This window comes from Cloeon dipterum, chromosome X, assembly GCF_949628265.1.
Source record: "Cloeon dipterum chromosome X, ieCloDipt1.1, whole genome shotgun sequence".
NCBI classification, from domain to species: domain Eukaryota; kingdom Metazoa; phylum Arthropoda; class Insecta; order Ephemeroptera; family Baetidae; genus Cloeon; species Cloeon dipterum.
Window position 1 is genome coordinate 9,148,396 of NC_088790.1, and position 16,506 is coordinate 9,164,901.

The following is a 16,506-nucleotide window of genomic DNA, read 5'->3' on the forward strand; positions in this document are numbered from 1 at the left end:
CCATAAAATGACATTGTTTATTGGATAAAATTCTATAAATCTTCACTCGTCTGCAAAATTTTTAAAATTTCAATTTGGGAATGGCCGTTACTTGAAACCAGGGATACATATAAAAAAAAATAATGACAACCAACTCAAGACATGTTAAGCGACGTATTTATTTATTTATTTTCTTCATTGCTTAGGATCCCAACTGAAGTTGAAAGATTAGAAACAGCAGTATTTCCGAACGGGCTAGGCTGAGTTGGACGCGCGTAGTGTTTAGCGCACGTTTCGGAACGCTTAGCGTGCCTGCGGAGTTGATACTTGGAGGGGAAGGTGCGGTCGCAGTGGCCGCAGCTAACCAAGCCGAGGTGCTCTTCGCGGTGCTTATATAAAGCGCTGCGGTTGGACAGCACCTTGTGGCACATGTCGCACTTGGTTTTGCCCAGGTGCAGATCATAATGCGCTAAGAAGCCGGCGCGCGAGCTATAGCTCTTCCGGCACACACCGCACTGGAAACGTCCATTCCGCAACATCACCACCGGCCTATCTGCAAGGCGATCAGTTTTATGTTGAATACCACCTTTCCGTTTTTTTAGACTTGAAATGTCTAATGACGAGGGTCTATTTTCCAGAAGACCCAAGACAAACTCATAAATAAAACATTTTAAATTGTCGATCACGACCTTTCTTTGTGGCAGCCACCTTTCCCCCAACACCTGTGTCTAGACCCCTCTAAACTACCGTAACCTGCTTGTGTGAGTGACTAGCAATACAATAAATGACCTAGGTGCGGAAGCGCTAACACGGCTTTTTCCTTATCAGGACTGGGCCCATATCACTGATGCTCAGAATCCCTTATTATTCGTTTGTCATTGATTCACAGCCCCTCAAAGCGCAAAAAAGGAAATTTCTGCCATAGTGCAATAAAATGACACCACGGATGTCGATCATGTCAAGCATTTTATTCAGCGTAAGTTTGCGGAGAAAACTCTGTTAATTACGTTAGTCAGAGAGGTCGGAGTGGACGCTGCGCTTGTGTCTGTCGCGCCCGGCGGTACAACTGAAGGTTTTCCCGCAAATGTTGCACAGTGTGGATCCGGCGTCAGTGTGGGTACGTTCGTGCTTTTTGAAGTCGCTGCGACAGGTGAAGTGCTTGCCGCACACGCGACACGTAGCATCGCCTTGATGAACGTACGCGTGCGAGCGCAACGTACGTAGGTGCGCGAACGCCTTGCCGCAAACGCCACACAAGAATTTGCCGTTTCTCAGCAGCAGCACCTGTTTTTCCGTCCGCAATGGCTCGACTGCAACCAAAAAATACACCGAGCCACTTTAGTCTCTCGCCATCGCTTGCTCTTTATATTTGCCTTGCTTTACCTTCTCATATATTACCCTGCCTTTAGTTTCCGAAATTGATCATGGCCCACGGGTAGGAGAGAAGGGTTATTAAGATTCAAATTTTTAACCCGCAATCAAATAAAAACGTGTCAGTAAAACTACAAAATGTTGGCGATAAAGTATATAACACGGGAAAATACTATCAGTAATTTTAAGTAGTTTAAAATTATTTATTGTGCTTCTAGAGCTTCATGTATATTTTTTCTTTCATGAAATACTGACCAGTATTTTTGGTTCCCTGGGCAGTCTTTCTTTACCCTGAACAATAGCTACCATTTTGCTACTTAAAAAAATTTATAACTACACTTAAACATATTTTCAAGTGATCGTAGTGAACGCAGTTAGAATAAAATCTGCACGGTGTTTGATTTGCGATGATTAGACTCTGTTTTTATTGATAATGCGGGGCGTGACAGCAGGAGGCGGGGGCAGTCACTTATGGCTCCTGCTTTTGGTGCTGGCGGTGGGCTTTTTATGCGCGGTCTGCACGTGCCGGCCGAGGTTGTGGATGGTGCTGAAACTCTTTCCGCACTCGTGGCACTTGGTCTTGGCGAGGTGCACTTTGACGTGCTCGTTCAGGTGGTGGCGGTAGTTGAACGTTTTGCCGCACGTACGGCACGTCGTGTTGCCCAGGTGCACGTGCGTGTGCGAGCGGCACGTGCGGTAGTGGCTGAACACCTTGCGGCACCATCCACATTCAAACCTCGAGTTTGGCCGCTTTATGATGCTCACTTTCGTCTCGCCCAACCGACAATTCGCTAACTCGCTCGGGTCCAAAAAGTGCCGCCCTGCAAGTTGATCAACATCACATCAGTGCCACCTTTTCACTTTTATTTGCCTAAATTTAGTTTTTTTTTAATTAAATTAGTCTGCTCATCCAGATGCTTGTCCCAAGCAACATTTTTAGTGCGCCTCGACCAAAGCAATTTTGGATTTAGGCTTTAGTATATGTACACGGCTCTTTGAGAAATTCCCCCCTTGTATACTTCGCTTAAAATTCAATTAAAAACCACCACAAATTCATGCTGCGTTCCATTTCCCTATCAGATAAATTCCATTTTAATTCAAATTGCAATTTTAGCTTTATTGCATTACCTATCACAATTTATTGGGAATAAATGAAGCCAGACTTCATCCTTGTTGTTCTATTCCACTCGTCGTTTTAATTCTCGCTTGTACTCGCAGTTCAATTCTGATTTGCAATCTAGTGCTTCTGTTTTAAGTTCGCAATTAACACAAAGAATAGTCACCGTTGTTTAATTGTCACCAGTTAAGTTCTTGTTTATTACAATTCTACGATATCTATGAGATTCGCGGAGGTATGTAATTATGGTGAGTTTTCAAGTGTCTCAAGAAGTTTCGGCGGAAACGGAAAACTTTGCCGCACATCTCGCAAGTGGTGTCGCCGAGGTGGAAAAATAGGTGAGACCGGCACGTGCTGCGGTGCTTAAATGACTGCCCGCACACGCTGCACAAGATCAGGCCATCGCGTTCTATTATTTCAACTTTGACATTGCTCACATCGGCCTTCGACAACGAGAACGCCGACTCGATGATCACGGCCTCTCCTGCAACCAAACCAAGACAAAATCTCGCGTCAGAATACTCCAACAATAGGTGCTGCGGCTGCACACCAGAACTGCACACCGTCGTTTTGCTGGTCTGTGGCATAATTTAAGTTATTCGTTTAGATTTTATATTGGAGACGCCAACTCCTTGAGTATCGGTGCATAAAATATAGTTCTGTTGCAAATTAGTCATGTATATTTTGCGGTTAAACAATGCACTAGGAATGCCAGGACTGATGTACGAAGATGATTAGCCAGAATGAAGGCCTTGAGAGCGGGAATTTTGAAAATGAACGCGGCAAGATATCAGAACTTCTGATCTACCTGAGCAAGTGGGTGTGCAGTTTTGCTGTCTATCTCCTCAACATCACAGTTAGAGATTGAATGGTTGGTTTGGTTGAGAGACTGACTAACCATTTTTCTTATCTTGGTTGCTGGCATTCCTGTATGAATAGTTTTTTGTGCACTTGGGCAAAATGCTGTTTGAGGTACTGCTTGGTGCTGAAGCTTTTGTTGCACGCGAGGCACGTCGTTTTGCCCGTGTGCGTGTCTAGGTGCTTGTGAAGGTGGTTAAGGTTGGTGCACACCTTGTGGCAGTAAAGGCAGACCGTGGCACCCAGGTGGAAGTGCACGTGCGACCAGCAGGTCGGGTAGTGTTTGAACGTTTTCATGCAGAATTTGCACATGAAACGCCCGTCGTCCAACCGCTTGACGCCCGCGCCCGCGCCTGCAACGGAACAACAACGCCTCAAACTCTTTCTTCCAGTGTACCAAAACGAAAAATTTGCAAAACAGCGCCAGCGAGTTCGATCAAACCGTTCCAGGATTGCCCAACACAAGTGCCGCCCTTTGCCTCGTCGCTATGTTTAGTGCACTCACACGTCAACTTGTAACACAGCTTGTGATATGGCTCTAAGATAAGGTCAAAATGTCCAAAAAATTGTATTTTTAGAGTGGCCACTCGCGAATTACAATGACATATCAGTTTAGTCTCATTGAAACCACATCACAGCAATGGATTTTGTGTTTCTATTTTTATAAATTCCTAATAAAACTATAATTTTTTTTAAGCACTCGACTATCAAATTGGAGGGAAATTGAAAGAAATTGTTACTATATTCAACGCATTTTTTTGGGAGACGTACTATGTTTCAATCCTACCGGCAATTATTATCTACGCATTATTCGTTTGAAAATAAGATTTTCAAAGGTTTCTTTGAAAAAAATTATAATATAGCGGAGCCATGCGGATACAACACCTTCATGCTATTTAGAGTAATTATGTTCGTCAAGACTATGTACCTATGAGGCTTGACATAGTTGTGTGCCGCAAAAACTGACGGTGTCCATCCCCAAATTTAATGCTAGTTACAATATCTCGTGAAAAAGCAAAGACGAAAATTAACTTTTATGTAACACTCCCACTATATTTCATCTGGAACTTTGTTAAGAACCAGTTTTATAGCATATTTCTTAAAATTAATAATTTGCTAAGGCACAGTAAAGACATAATTTTATCAGCTTTAATTCTTAGCTAGCTCGCGGTTGTGGGAACGGTCGCGGCCGACGTTGGCGTGGTCCGCAGGAATATCAGGTTGCAGGGTGCGAACGTTCCAGCGTGGAACGAAGAGGATGCTGAAAACAGAGTCGCACTGGTCGTACCTCATCAGACCGACATGCATCTTGAGGTACACCATACACGCATTGCTATTCATGAACTAGCGGCCGCACGCGTTACACATTACCGTTTGATCGTCTCGACCCTGCTAGTAAGGACCACGCCCTCCGCGTCGGCGTTTTAGCCGGTGTTCGCCTGCCTGACTGACGTTACTTCTTCGGGACCAGGCCCAGCTAAGCTACTTAGAAGAGGGTCAGGCAGTGTTTCGCGCCACAGTCATAAACATCTCAATTTCTGAGTTGATTTATAAAAGCCTTCAATTTGCTCAAACGTGTAATATATATTAGAGTGGGAATGGGAAATCCCTGGAGTTTGGAGGTGGGTTGAAGTAGAGTAGTGCGCGAAACACACCCTGACATCAAGAAATGGCGGAGTGCCTACCTTTATCCTCGACCAGCGAGTCGTTGGAGGGTCCAGCCATTGCAAAGTTATCCACTTCGCCTGCAGGCAACAAGAGCGTTGGTAAAATTGGTTCTTAATTAGGAAGGTTTTTTTCCATACTTTCCAAGTCCTGTCCAGCAGCAGCCATGTCATCAGCGTCAACAGAGTCCTCAGGGTTCAGTTCGATGTGCTCAAAGTCAGGCGCCTCTGTCTTCAGATGCACATCATGATCATCTGACTCTATCACAGGATCCTCTTCCAAAGCCGCCACTTTGGGAAGGCTCTCCTCCTCAGTCTCAGGTGGCGACACGCGCCTCCTCTTTCTCGACGCTGATGGCGTAGGTGGAGACGACTTTGCCGTGTCAACAAAGGGAGCGAAAGGTGATGAATCGGCTTCAGGCTGCTGCTCCATAATATCAGTCTCTTTCTGTGGATGAAAATACAAGTTGAAGAGTTAAATCGAATTTCCTGAGCGGAGCGTACCTCTAGATCATCAGTCTTTTTTGATTTGTCCACGTCCTTGCCGCTGTTAGTTAGGCCCTGGACCTCAAGCAGTTCGGCAGTGGTCAGGAAGGACGAGAGTCTCTCCTCCTCCACATTCACCTCTCCTTTGTACATGAATTCAACTAGCGCCATCAAGTCATCAAACGCCACATTGCGGAAAATGATGACAGGGTGCTGGCAAGGGTTCTCCTGCAACCATTTTAACATATGTAAATAAATCAATATTATGTGCAATCATAATATAATATATTATTATGCTAAAGATCTATGTGTCTATGGTAAAGTTACAGTTTCTGCCGGGTTACACATCTCGCCAATTCTTATGAGAATCCCATGTAAAAGTAGGGGTGGCAAAAACTGTATGGAAAAGCAACAGTTTTCGCCGCCGAGTTAGTTTTCGCCACCCCTACTTTTACATGGGATTCTCATAAGAACTGGCGAGATGACATGTGTAACCCGGCAGAAACTGTAACTTTACCATATGGAAAAGTTACAGTTCTCGCCGAGTTACAGTTTTCGCCTTTCAATGTTAATAGTATAGGAACGACAGATTTAATGCGTGTAAACGGTAAAGTCGGCGAGAACTGTAGCTTTTCCATATCTACCGAAAAATTAAATTCTCAAAACAAAATTATACTTAGAAAGAGAGGAAATTCTACCTTGAACAGAGATTTGAAATAGGAACTGCAGGCAGAGAGGAGCATCTTGTGTGCGGGCACCCTTTTGCCCTCGCAACTCAGTGTGACATCAGTCAGATCTCGTTCACTTCGCAACGAGTCGAAAGCGGTCGATAGATGCTTGGCGTAGTTGTTCCACCGTAATGAGTACTGGCGGCTCGCCATGACTGCTGCAATAAAAATTACATCCGTGAAACATACCATCCAAAAGCAATGACAAAAAACAAAAAAATAATATGAATTTAGTTGGTCGTCCAAGTCGGCGTGGGTGACGCCGAGCGTTTCCCGCGCACTCGCGACCGGCCGGCGAACAGAAAAACAATGTTTTCCGTGCGCCAACCCTTGCTCTAGAGTATTTTGCTAAATTTACCTCGCGAGTCGGCTCAGGAGAGCAGAAAACGCCGATTATTCGGTGTTGAACGCTATGGACGCCCTTCAGTAAGATGTCGGCACTCGCTATTCGCCTTTATGTCTTGTGTTTGTTTGAAGAGCAGTGTGATGGCGCTGTTGCTGCACTTGCACTACTTGCCGCCACTTCCAAATTCCAAATCCAAATCCATAGCCATAGCCATAGAGAAGAGAGTTGGTTTGTCAGTTACTCGTTAATCGATGCGGTGTTGCATCTCTAAAAAGTTAAAGTTGGCCTACTTTTATCCCTTTTATTAATATGCTGAGGCTTTTATGATTATGGAAAAATCATTCAATTTTCGCCGCGACTGACGACTTACAGTTTTTGCCACCTATACTCTTATAATAATAAAGAGATTCTCACAAGAACTATAGCGAGAAGTGGAACCCGATGGAAACTATAATTTTTCCATATTATATATTACATAATATATTATACATACTAGTAAACCGTTTTTACTAAAATAACAAAAGGGGCATAGGGAGAGTCAAAAAGAGAGTGAGCTGGTAGTTGACATGTTTGGTTGAATCTCAGAAAGTTTGGCTTACATTTCAAAATTAATTAATAATATTTAGATATAATATTAAAAAGGGGCACGATCCAAGGAGTCAAAGCATTTAAAACTTCATGGTTAATATGGTCATGGTCATATAATTCAATAGATTTGTTTCCAGAATTAAAACCAAAAATGTGGTCAATGAACGTAATATACGTGCGATCACTTATTTGTACTAGAATAATTATGATAATTATGTTTGGTGTATATATTATTTTAGTGTAATTAGGTTTAATGTGACATGTTTTAATGAGTTACACTGTAAATATCGATTCAAAAAAATATAATATAAATTTTATCTAATCTAAATCTTTTCCCAAAGCGATGATTGATCGGTAAAAATTCATTCTTCAATATTTCCGTCATTCATTTCTTTCATTATAATCAAGCCACGCCTCCTTTTGTACAACCTCCCACTCCCACCTCCATCCCCGCCAGGCCGTCACCACCAGCTGCAACAGAGTGAACAAAGTACACCACACAAATTTCCCAAATTTCTGTTTCCATTGTTTCTCAGGTATTTTATTTCTCAATTATCTCCCGCATATTTAATCTGATTGATATTCGTGATCATTCAATTTTGCAGACAAACTGGTGCTACATACTTGCTGTTGAAATGGCCATGGACATGAAAAAAGAGGAGGACGTTAAGGAATTTGTAGAGAAGCTTGGAATTGAGTACAGGTTTGGGTGCTACTCTGAGAAGAAGGCCGACGGTAGGGTCGAATAAAAAGTTTGTTTAAACTGCTTGACACAGAAAATAATCTTCTGGACAGTTTGCCACCTACTGGGCGACTATCTGGAGGCGATCAAGAAGGATGAGTCCAAGGCGCGCAAGGTATATGAGACAAACTGCAAGGACCGTGACTTCGGGCGCAGCTGCCACAAGAGCGGGACTTACGCATTCAAGGCGTCGGACCCGAATGGGGCGCTGGCCTTCTTCGAGAAGGCGTGTGGCCTGGGTGTGTCCGAGTCTTGCCTGAACGCTGGACTGATGCACGTCAACGACAAAGCAAAGGAAACTGCACGGGAAAAGGGGTTGGATTATCTGTCTCGCGGCTGCAATGGTGACAACAGCCACGCGTGCTTCTACCTCAGTGGCATGCACCTGCACGAGCGCAACATGCCTGAGGCGAGAAAGTACTCAGAGCGCGCCTGCAACCTCGGCAACATGTACGCGTGTGCCAACCTCAGCCAGATGTACCGCAAGGGCGACGGCGGTGAGAAGAGCGACGAAAAGGCCGAGCTCTATAAGAAGCGCGCCCTCGAGCTGCAGGAGCAGGCCAAGATGCAGAAGGGCATATCCTTCCAAGAGGGCATAAAGCCTGTCTGATCGACATAGTTCAATTTTTGTTGCCCTATAGAGACTGATTATGAGAAAAACCAATGACTCTGGCTGGATGCCGCTATGTTGATCGTGAATAAAAAGGCTTAGTGATTGTTTTAACTCCTCTGTTTATGTCTCAAACTGCAACTCAAAAAAGTCAACTTTTGGTATTGAAAAAAAAATTTATTATGTGTACCCATCCTAAAAAATTAGTCACAAGGTGAAAAAATTATCATTCATCGAATTTCTCAAACATTTTCTATTACAAATTAATGTTTTCAGATTTAAATTGATTTTAATATTATAGTTTGGGAATTGACAGGTTAAATTAAATTGCTTCAACATCTTTCTTATGAAAATATAACTTTTAATTCTTGTAGCATACAATTATTTTTATCGGCTATATAACATGGCCATTGTTTTTATTCACTTTTTGGGTGCCCACTGGAAAAAGTTGCATCGGCTTTCAGGGTTATCCTTGTGACCCTCGCCCCTGGCGCACGCGTAAAAGAGTCTGTTGAAGTTAGGACCTGGCTTCTTGACCGTGCGTTGCACACTGGGCTCCTTATGGCCTGAGCACAACGGTGGTGGCCGTGGCCCACTCAGCATCGCTCGCCACGCGTCCGCTACCCCCGCATTCCTGGGGGCTGCGACCAACTCCGGCGCCGCAGACTCAGTCTGCAGGCGCGGTCTCTTTTGAATGAACGCCGTCAAGCTCATCTGCTTTGGTGCCACGTTTTTCGCCTGCGCGCACGGCTTCTTGAGCTCCTCACTGCTTAGCTTGGTCTGCGGCGCGAAAAATGCCGACAGCTTCTGCTGCTTGCCCACTACCAGGAACCTGAAGCAAAAGTCGATTTCAAGTTCAAAAAAGGTTCTTATTTACTCTAATAAATTATTGTAAGTTTTACAAAAGTAGACGCCAACTTATTAATTTAAATTCTAAAATCCGCAGGATGAATTTTAGCAGTACAACGGAAAACAGTTGACCAGTATCTTTTCAAATAAATCCGCATTAGTATCTTTGATTTTCTAACAATAAAAACTTGTTTTGACAATCTATTTTTGTTTTAATATTGCATTTTTAAATGTTAAGCAACTGATCAGCACCTGGAGCAGAGGGAGGGCAGGGGCACCGGGTCAGACGCGAGCTGGACTTCAAGTTGGGCGCGCACCGGACAATGGTCGCTTCCAAGCACGTGCGCCATAATGTCGGTAGCGACTAGGGAGTAGGACAGAGCAGCAGACAGAAGGATGTAGTCGATCCTGGTGCCATAGTTGGTGGCACGCGCCCTTTTTTGTGTGTTCCAGCACGTGAACGCCTCACGCATGTCAGGGTGCACCTGTCGGAAGGCGTCCACCAGCTGCAGCCGACCCTCGTACGCCGCACAACTCGTCACCACTCGGTCCATCCACAATCTGCCCAGGTTGTTCTGGAATTCCTCCTGCAAATTGGTAACAGAGAAAGGAACATTTAATGGAATATATCTTTTATATTCAACCAAGAAAAACGTTCGAAAAGAAAAATGAAGGCGGCATTAATTACCAAGTCACCAGGATCGCAGTGGTCGATGGGCTTGTGAGAGGTGTTGAGGTCGCCCAACACAACGACATGCCCGCCAGCCCCAACCAGTGCATGTGCTCTGGCCTCGAGTAGGTGGTAGAAGTCGAGTTTGAACGCAAGCCTCTCCTCATAGCGGTCTGGGTCGGCCCGTGGGCAGTACACGTTGATTACTGTTAAGGGTTTCCCATCCTGCAAAGCCACACAAATCTACTGAATTTGTTCAACTTCCAAATTTGATCAAAACAATTACAATCTTCCATTTTCAAACTTAAATAGTTTGAAGAGCTTTCTGATGTTTTTGAGTAAATGGGTAAAATACCTACACTCAACACAAACTGGGTGAGAACGGCTCTGCCTTCTGAGTCCAGCTGTTTCAGTCTATCAGGGGACAATTTGGTTGATCCATAGCATCCAACAAGATCTTGGCCCTTTTCCGGTGCCAGAACTTCACTCAGCCCCTCCTCAGCTTTCACTGGCACCAAATTGCTCCTACACAGAGTTGCGACGCCTGCGAGGACCAAAATTTTGCGATGAATTATTTTGATTACAAAAATGTATGCCTAGTTTCACCTGAGTAACCTGATCGTACGCGGGAGAAGCTAAAGAACGAGTTGTATCCATCAAATGTCACTATCTGCTCATCTATCACATCACCTAGAAAATATGTTTGATTACAAAATATTTTATTTTGATCTAATTTGTTTGAAAATTTATGAAGCAAATATCATGCATGGATATTTTTAAATATGAATTATAGCAAAAATAACTAACTGAAAAATTAAATTAATAAATTGAGTTATAGTACCCGTTAGCTTGGTTTCTTGCAAACAGATAATATCTGCGTCAATTTGGTCTAGAGCTTCTTTCAGCTGACTTTGAGTAAACGACCTGAGCCCGTTGATGTTCCAAGTCGCGATCCTCAACATTTTTTACTGGAAACAAAACCAAGGATACAAACGATAAAATAATTTATTAATAAAGCCTCAATTAATCCTACTAAGTGACAAACAAAAAATATCAAATTTTGATTTCCTAAAAAGTAAAAGCGGTTTGATGAAAAAAGAGCAGACTTTATTTTCATTTATAGGTTTCCATTTAAAATCGACGCAGTTTCAGTCGTCTGGTTTCCACCAATAGCTGACAGAGAGGCTGGGCGTGAGGGAGCGGACGTGGTGCCACCACTTGGGTGGGATGTAGAGGACGTCACCAGGTGCGAGCAGGCATGATAGGCCTTGAGTAGCGGGAAAGAGCGGAAAACGGTCTGGGTCGGGGCTCTCGGGGTCGACCTGCGATGTATTGGCCATAAGGCACTCGCCAGGATATGGGTAGAGGCCGTCAATACCAGCAGGGAACAGTAGCACCCGTTTGTAGCCACGGATCTGCGCCAGAAGGTTGTGCTTGGGATCGTGGTGCAGCGGTGAGACAGTGCCTGCTGGGCCCAGCCACACGTTCATGTCTGGCGCCTCTGAGCAGTAGTCCGGCACCAGAAGGTCGTCCATCAGCCGCGGAATCTGCCAACAAACAAGACAGAATTAATTTCAATTTTAAATTAAATAAAACATTAAGTTTGTAAGAACTCCTGAATCAAGCAACTTTAAATCACTGCTGCGTATAATTTTAGATATGCAAAGGGACAGTCGGTAAAGGAATGGGAGTTTTTTTACTGACCTGGAGGAAGAGCGAGTGCTGCGCGAGGTAGCCGGTGATGGGTGATTCGTGCAGCAGGTGCCCGCGCACAAATTCACCCAGAGGCATTAGCTGCTGCGTCCAGTGCGCGTGCGTGTAGTCTCTGCCCAGCTCAACAGGCACTGTCCGCCGCCCTGCAACCTAAAATATCTCTTTTATAGACATATTCTCATTTATTCATCAATCTTTAATAAGTTACTGACTTAAACTATGCACTGTAGAAAAATTTAAATCAAGTAAGGGCAAAATCACCTTGAGCAAGTAGCGGAGCGTCCACTTTTTCCTGGCCGGGAAGTGTTCAATAGTGTTGGTCAGCTTAATAGGTGTTTCTTTGCACATGTGGTCACGCCAGAAGGCGTGCACCGAGGGACACTCGGCCTCAGGTACTGCCTTGCACTGCTCCCATCCGCGCATGTAGCTTAACCCGTCCTGCCACGGCTCCTGCAGCTCCTCAGCGTCGTCTGAAGACAGTCGCTCAGCCAGGAGGTCGGCCGCCCTCGCCGTCACCTCGTCCGGCGCGCCCATGAGCAGCACCATGTCAACGGCAGTCAGGGCGCCCCCCAGGTTACCACGCTCCACGCAGATCAGCGCCTCCAGCAGCCCGACCTGAGCGTACAGACTGCGCGCTTCGCCAGCCTCGCTGAACTTTCCCGTGTTAACAGCCTCCGTCGCCGCCTCTTTCGCATGCTAAAATAAAGAAAAAAAATCGAGGATTATCATAAAAAATCTTTTTATTTAATTTAGTACCTGACAGTATTCAGCGGCTAGGTCGAGGTTCTTGTTTAAAAAGTTAACGCGGGCCTGGCTGTACAGGAAAAATTGTTGGGCAAGGTCAGCGCCAACCGGCGTCGCCTCAGCGGCTGTCCATGCGTCGAACAGTGCCGCCAATGCTGACCCTGGACAGAGAAGGTAAGGGCTCAATTGAGAAGATACATAAACCCCAATCTTTTTACACCAAAGGAGAAAAATTCTGGAAATCATCATGTGCAAGACCCTTCCCTGATGACCCTGATTGCATTGCAGGTGGAATTGAAATTATATTAAAGCTTTGCAGATTATTTGTGAAAACTCTTTTTACATTATTTACTTAGAATGCTATCTAAAAATTAGGAAAAAGTTAAAAAAAATCCGTTTGTCGCTTCAATTTTGTAGAAAATTGGCGCTCAAGTTTGCATGCTAAACAAACTGCGAGCATCAATTGTCTCTGTCTCTGTAATTTAAAATCACGATTTATTTCATTATTGAAGGGAATATTTCCTAAATATTCGCATACCGTAAGATTAATCACGACGTGAGATAACGAAATCAAGCAAAAAGTAATTGACACGCCGTCTAATTTTTCGATAAATTTTGCAAAAGATCCAAATGTCGGTTCTTGAGTCTACCTTCCTTAATTATAATTAGATGAAATAAATGTCTTGCCAATTCTAAACCCATCCCAGAAGGCCCTAGTTCTTCCCACCGTCCTTTTCCAAATTGATTTGTTTGGTTAACTTCAATTTTCCGATCAATTTTTTAACCAGAAAAATATATAATCAGGAAATTATGTTAAAATGTTTGCTAGTTTAATTTAATTATTCTTGCTTTTTATTTTAAATCCTAAATACAAAAATTCTAACAAATTAAATCCAGGCAGTGGTGCCTGAAATTTCTTTATTTTGGAGCGTACCTGCGGGGGTCAGACGAGGCGGCCGACGTAGGTGGCCCTGGGGTAGCGCAGCGCGAGCTCGGGCCACTGGACGAAGAAGTGGTGCCTGCGGAGGAGCGGGTAGAGGATGCGGCCGCTGAGCGAAAGCGAGCGCACGCGGCAAATGGACTCGACGAAGACGAGCCGGGAGCTGCCAAGCAGTAAAGCGGCCAGGAGAATGGGCACGCAGGTTCCGGGCCCGTTTGCCAGCACGAGGCGCGGCCGCGCCCGTCGCACCTCTCGCCACGAAGCGAGCACAGCCTGCGGCGCCCCCAGCAGCGCCGACCACCACGACTGCAGCGGCGCCCGCAGCCGCGGCACGCACCGCACCTTGGCGCCTGGCACTGCAGCCGCCACTTTTGCCACCGAGCCATTGTCCGTGGCGGCCACCACGAAGGTGCGCCGGCCGAAGACACCGTCGTCCAGCCGCTCTAGCAACCGCAGCATCTCGGCCGTGTGCCCGCCTGAGCCCAGCACCACTAGCACGCCGTCTACGGACCCAGGACCGGCCCCCGGTGGCCCGCCAGCCGCCACCGTCCACGCCAGCCGCGCCAATAAAAGCACCACCAGCAACAACAACACCGCCGCCGCAGCGGCCACAACAACTATCACGACGTCCGCCATCAAGCATCACATTCGGACGCGAATTTGCCCACAGAATTTCCCACTTCAAGATTTCTCTCTCTACTAACCTGCTTCGAGTTCAGAGTTCATCGGACCCGAACAAAACAATAACAAGCATCTTTATCATGTCATGGTCGTGGCTGTCACTCTTTCAAAGCTAGCAGCTGCTCAGACAGAGCAAACACAAAGCACGAAAATATTATCAACATTTCGGTTAGACTTAAGACTAAAGAGATCGGTTAAAAAGTTGAATATTTGAATGGGAAAACGTATTTAAAAATATCACCATCAATTTTGTATTTAAATATATTTATTTTCTGTTAATTATCTGCTCTTTGATAATTTTCCCTTACATACTAGACGCGCTAGACAAACTTTTTAACTTTAATTTAAGTTTATACCGGTACTTTTTAAGCGATCGGTAGCTAACAACTAGCTCACGACCGCTCACGACACGCCTCCGTTTACAACTTGTTTACTTTTACTTTACAACTTTTACAAGTCGCGAATAGACGAGTGTTTCTAGCGTTTCTAGTCAAGTACATAATATGCTGGGATCGGGAATTGCTGGGCCCAGCTATGCCGCGGCAACATCAACGAAGTAAAAAATATTACATATCATACTTAATACAAATGACAATCATACAGTATGACCACTTATATTTTGAGACTCTACCATGTTTTTTTTAAAATGGCTGCTTAACAAAAACTACTAAAGTTAGGCGGACGTCATTTACATCACAGCTTTATTACACGTTTGGTTACACATTTATTCGATATGGGCTCCATTTTTCTCAATCACGGCCTCCAGACGGGGTCGGACTCGGCTGCAAACCCTTTGAAGGTACTCTTCATCCATTGCACGCCATGCCTTCTTGATGGAGGTCTTCAGGGCTTCAATATTGGGGTGAGGCTTCTTGCAAGCATCCGCCTCGACTTTTGCCCAAACACTAAAGTCGAGGGGGTTCAGATCTGGTGAGCTAGCAGGCCACATCGTCTTGGACCAGAAGCCCGGCAGGTGCTGGTTTAGCCAATCTTGAGTCTTTTTGGACGTATGGGCCGGCGCAACATCTTTTTGGAATGTGATTTTTGTGTCCGACCCATATGTTGACTTCACCCAAGGCAGAACTTGCTTTTTCAAAATGTCTAAGTAGACCTCAGTGTTCACTTTAAGCCCTTGTTTTATGAACACTGGATTCATCTTCTTGCCATCAGATGCGACAAGTCCAAAGACCATAACACCAGCAGGATGCTTAGTTTTCAACGAAAATCGGATATTTTCTGGTACCTCAGATGCAGGTGACTTGCTCAGATACCTGTCAGTTCGGCTATTGGAAACTGCATCGACAGTGAACATCTTTTCATCTGAGTAAAAAATAACACGGCGTTTCGTGCCTTTCTTCAAATCAGATAGCAGCTTCCTACTTCTTTCCACTCTCGCTTCCTTCTGTTTGGTCGTAATCAAATATCTCTTGGTCCTGGCCCTCGACACGTACTTCAGAACATTTTTCACTATTTTTCGGACCGTTTCGCGGCCCGCTGCGTACGAGCGTGCGATTTTTCTAATGGAAATCAGCGGATTTCGTTAAATCTTCATGCGAATGGCCCTCATCAATGCTGGAGTGCGGACGGGCGTCGATTTTGCAGTTCGGGGCTTCCTTGGGGTCGGGGCAGTATCACCAATAGCTTTTATGCGGAAGACGGTTGCCCTGGAGCATTTGGTGAGGGCCATAATGTCCCGAATCGAGCGTTGGGCGCGGAGCAGCGAAAGGATTTTCTGCTTGTCGTGCATGTTGCATACATACTAAGGGTCTGAGGTGATTTTCGCGCACGTGATTGAGGGCCAAGCTCGGTGATGTAGCAGCAACTCGAGCAGTATCACGTCGCCGTTTGCTGCTGCGATGTGCAAGGCACTTCCTTTATCCGACACTAGATTCACATTTGCATCATTGTTGATAAGATATTCAATGCACTGAATGTAAGGGTTCAGCTCCTGTTCCCTTGGAGAAGTAAACGCCATCTCCGCTGGTTTTGGGTAAAATGGTGCATCGATATCGTAATTTGCATCGAGAAATGACTCCAAATCTACGGGCGGAGGAGATATTGTACACCACTCGCGAGACCTTGTCGCAAGAACAATAATTGGAGTTTGTCCATTCATCAGGTCTACATCAACACTAAAACCATTATTTAGGAAAAGTTTAAGAATATCCATTAATTTGTCTTCAATATCAACCCCGCGCGCCAAAGCGTACCACATTGCTTGCCTCTTCATTTCGTTGGTGTAAGGACGGTTTAAAAGATATTCCAAGCAGTCAAGTTGAGCGTGCATTGCTGCTTTATCCAGAGGGGTCAGCTTGAGGGAGGGCTCCTCCTCATCCCAGTACTTCACGCTCTCTGCACAGATATTAGCATCGTTTTCTTCTAAAAATTTTAGGATTTGTAAATTTCCATTTCCTGCTGCG

At 45.0% G+C, this 16,506-nt stretch overlaps 3 protein-coding genes across 30 annotated transcripts in view; 1 reads left to right on the forward strand and 2 right to left on the reverse strand.

Annotated features, from left to right (window-relative positions):
* LOC135945129 (zinc finger and BTB domain-containing protein 24-like) overlaps window positions 1-6,721 on the reverse strand; it is a 31,200-nt gene extending 24,479 nt beyond the window's left edge. For 18 of the 24 annotated variants that reach the window (XM_065492560.1, XM_065492559.1, XM_065492558.1 and 15 more), the window contains exons 1-5: window positions 6,562-6,721; window positions 6,174-6,361; window positions 5,494-5,703; window positions 5,131-5,437; window positions 5,011-5,070 (exon numbers count right to left, since the gene is read on the reverse strand). In XM_065492560.1, the coding sequence (XP_065348632.1) occupies window positions 5,011-5,070; window positions 5,131-5,437; window positions 5,494-5,703; window positions 6,174-6,356 (760 nt within the window). In that variant the 5' untranslated portion in view covers window positions 6,357-6,361; window positions 6,562-6,721. Of the gene's footprint in view, window positions 1-146; window positions 533-928; window positions 1,290-1,746; window positions 2,172-2,530; window positions 2,952-3,365; window positions 3,679-5,010; window positions 5,071-5,130; window positions 5,438-5,493; window positions 5,704-6,173; window positions 6,362-6,561 lie in introns of those variants that run through there. The other 6 variants (XM_065492576.1, XM_065492570.1, XM_065492580.1 and 3 more) reach the window with 6 other exon arrangements.
* An 813-nt stretch (window positions 6,722-7,534) lies between these two features.
* Window positions 7,535-8,603, forward strand: LOC135945981 (cytochrome c oxidase assembly factor 7 homolog). 2 transcript variants are annotated; one of them, XM_065493950.1, is made up of 3 exons: window positions 7,535-7,673; window positions 7,743-7,872; window positions 7,933-8,603. In XM_065493950.1, the coding sequence occupies exons 2-3, from the start codon at window positions 7,773-7,775 to the stop codon at window positions 8,487-8,489; spliced, it is 657 nt and encodes a 218-aa protein (XP_065350022.1). In that variant the 5' UTR covers window positions 7,535-7,673; window positions 7,743-7,772; the 3' UTR covers window positions 8,490-8,603. The 2 variants fall into 2 exon arrangements, with proteins under 2 accessions (XP_065350022.1, XP_065350021.1); XM_065493949.1 differs by lacking the exon at window positions 7,535-7,673 and having other exon boundaries at window positions 7,698-7,872.
* A 226-nt stretch (window positions 8,604-8,829) lies between these two features.
* LOC135945980 (DNA-(apurinic or apyrimidinic site) endonuclease 2-like) lies at window positions 8,830-14,224 on the reverse strand. 4 transcript variants are annotated; one of them, XM_065493946.1, is made up of 7 exons: window positions 14,110-14,215; window positions 10,850-10,976; window positions 10,615-10,698; window positions 10,368-10,552; window positions 10,027-10,233; window positions 9,591-9,925; window positions 8,830-9,321 (listed from the first exon to the last, which is right to left on the reverse strand). In XM_065493946.1, the coding sequence occupies exons 2-7, from the start codon at window positions 10,968-10,970 to the stop codon at window positions 8,910-8,912; spliced, it is 1,344 nt and encodes a 447-aa protein (XP_065350018.1). In that variant the 5' UTR covers window positions 10,971-10,976; window positions 14,110-14,215; the 3' UTR covers window positions 8,830-8,909. The 4 variants fall into 4 exon arrangements, with proteins under 4 accessions (XP_065350018.1, XP_065350019.1, XP_065350020.1 ...); XM_065493947.1 differs by lacking the exon at window positions 14,110-14,215 and adding an exon at window positions 11,115-11,237; XM_065493948.1 differs by lacking the exons at window positions 8,830-9,321; window positions 9,591-9,925; window positions 10,027-10,233; ... (1 more) ...; window positions 10,615-10,698; window positions 10,850-10,976 and adding exons at window positions 11,094-11,555; window positions 11,713-11,871; window positions 11,983-12,417; window positions 12,478-12,626 and having other exon boundaries at window positions 14,110-14,224.
* Between the last annotated feature and the right edge of the window lie 2,282 nt (window positions 14,225-16,506).

Coding starts and splice junctions, on each gene's coding strand:
- LOC135945981 (XM_065493950.1), top strand. CDS start 7,773: ATGGCCATGGACATGAAAAAAGAGGAGGACGTTAAGGAATTTGTAGAG. Junction 7,873..7,932: donor CTCTGAGAAGAAGGCCGACG/GTAGGGTCGAAT, acceptor TCTTCTGGACAG/TTTGCCACCTACTGGGCGAC.
- LOC135945980 (XM_065493944.1), bottom strand. CDS start 14,048: ATGCTTGATGGCGGACGTCGTGATAGTTGTTGTGGCCGCTGCGGCGGC. Junction 12,418..12,477: donor TAGCCGCTGAATACTGTCAG/GTACTAAATTAA, acceptor TCTTTATTTTAG/CATGCGAAAGAGGCGGCGAC. Junction 11,556..11,712: donor AGCACTCGCTCTTCCTCCAG/GTCAGTAAAAAA, acceptor GTTTGTTGGCAG/ATTCCGCGGCTGATGGACGA.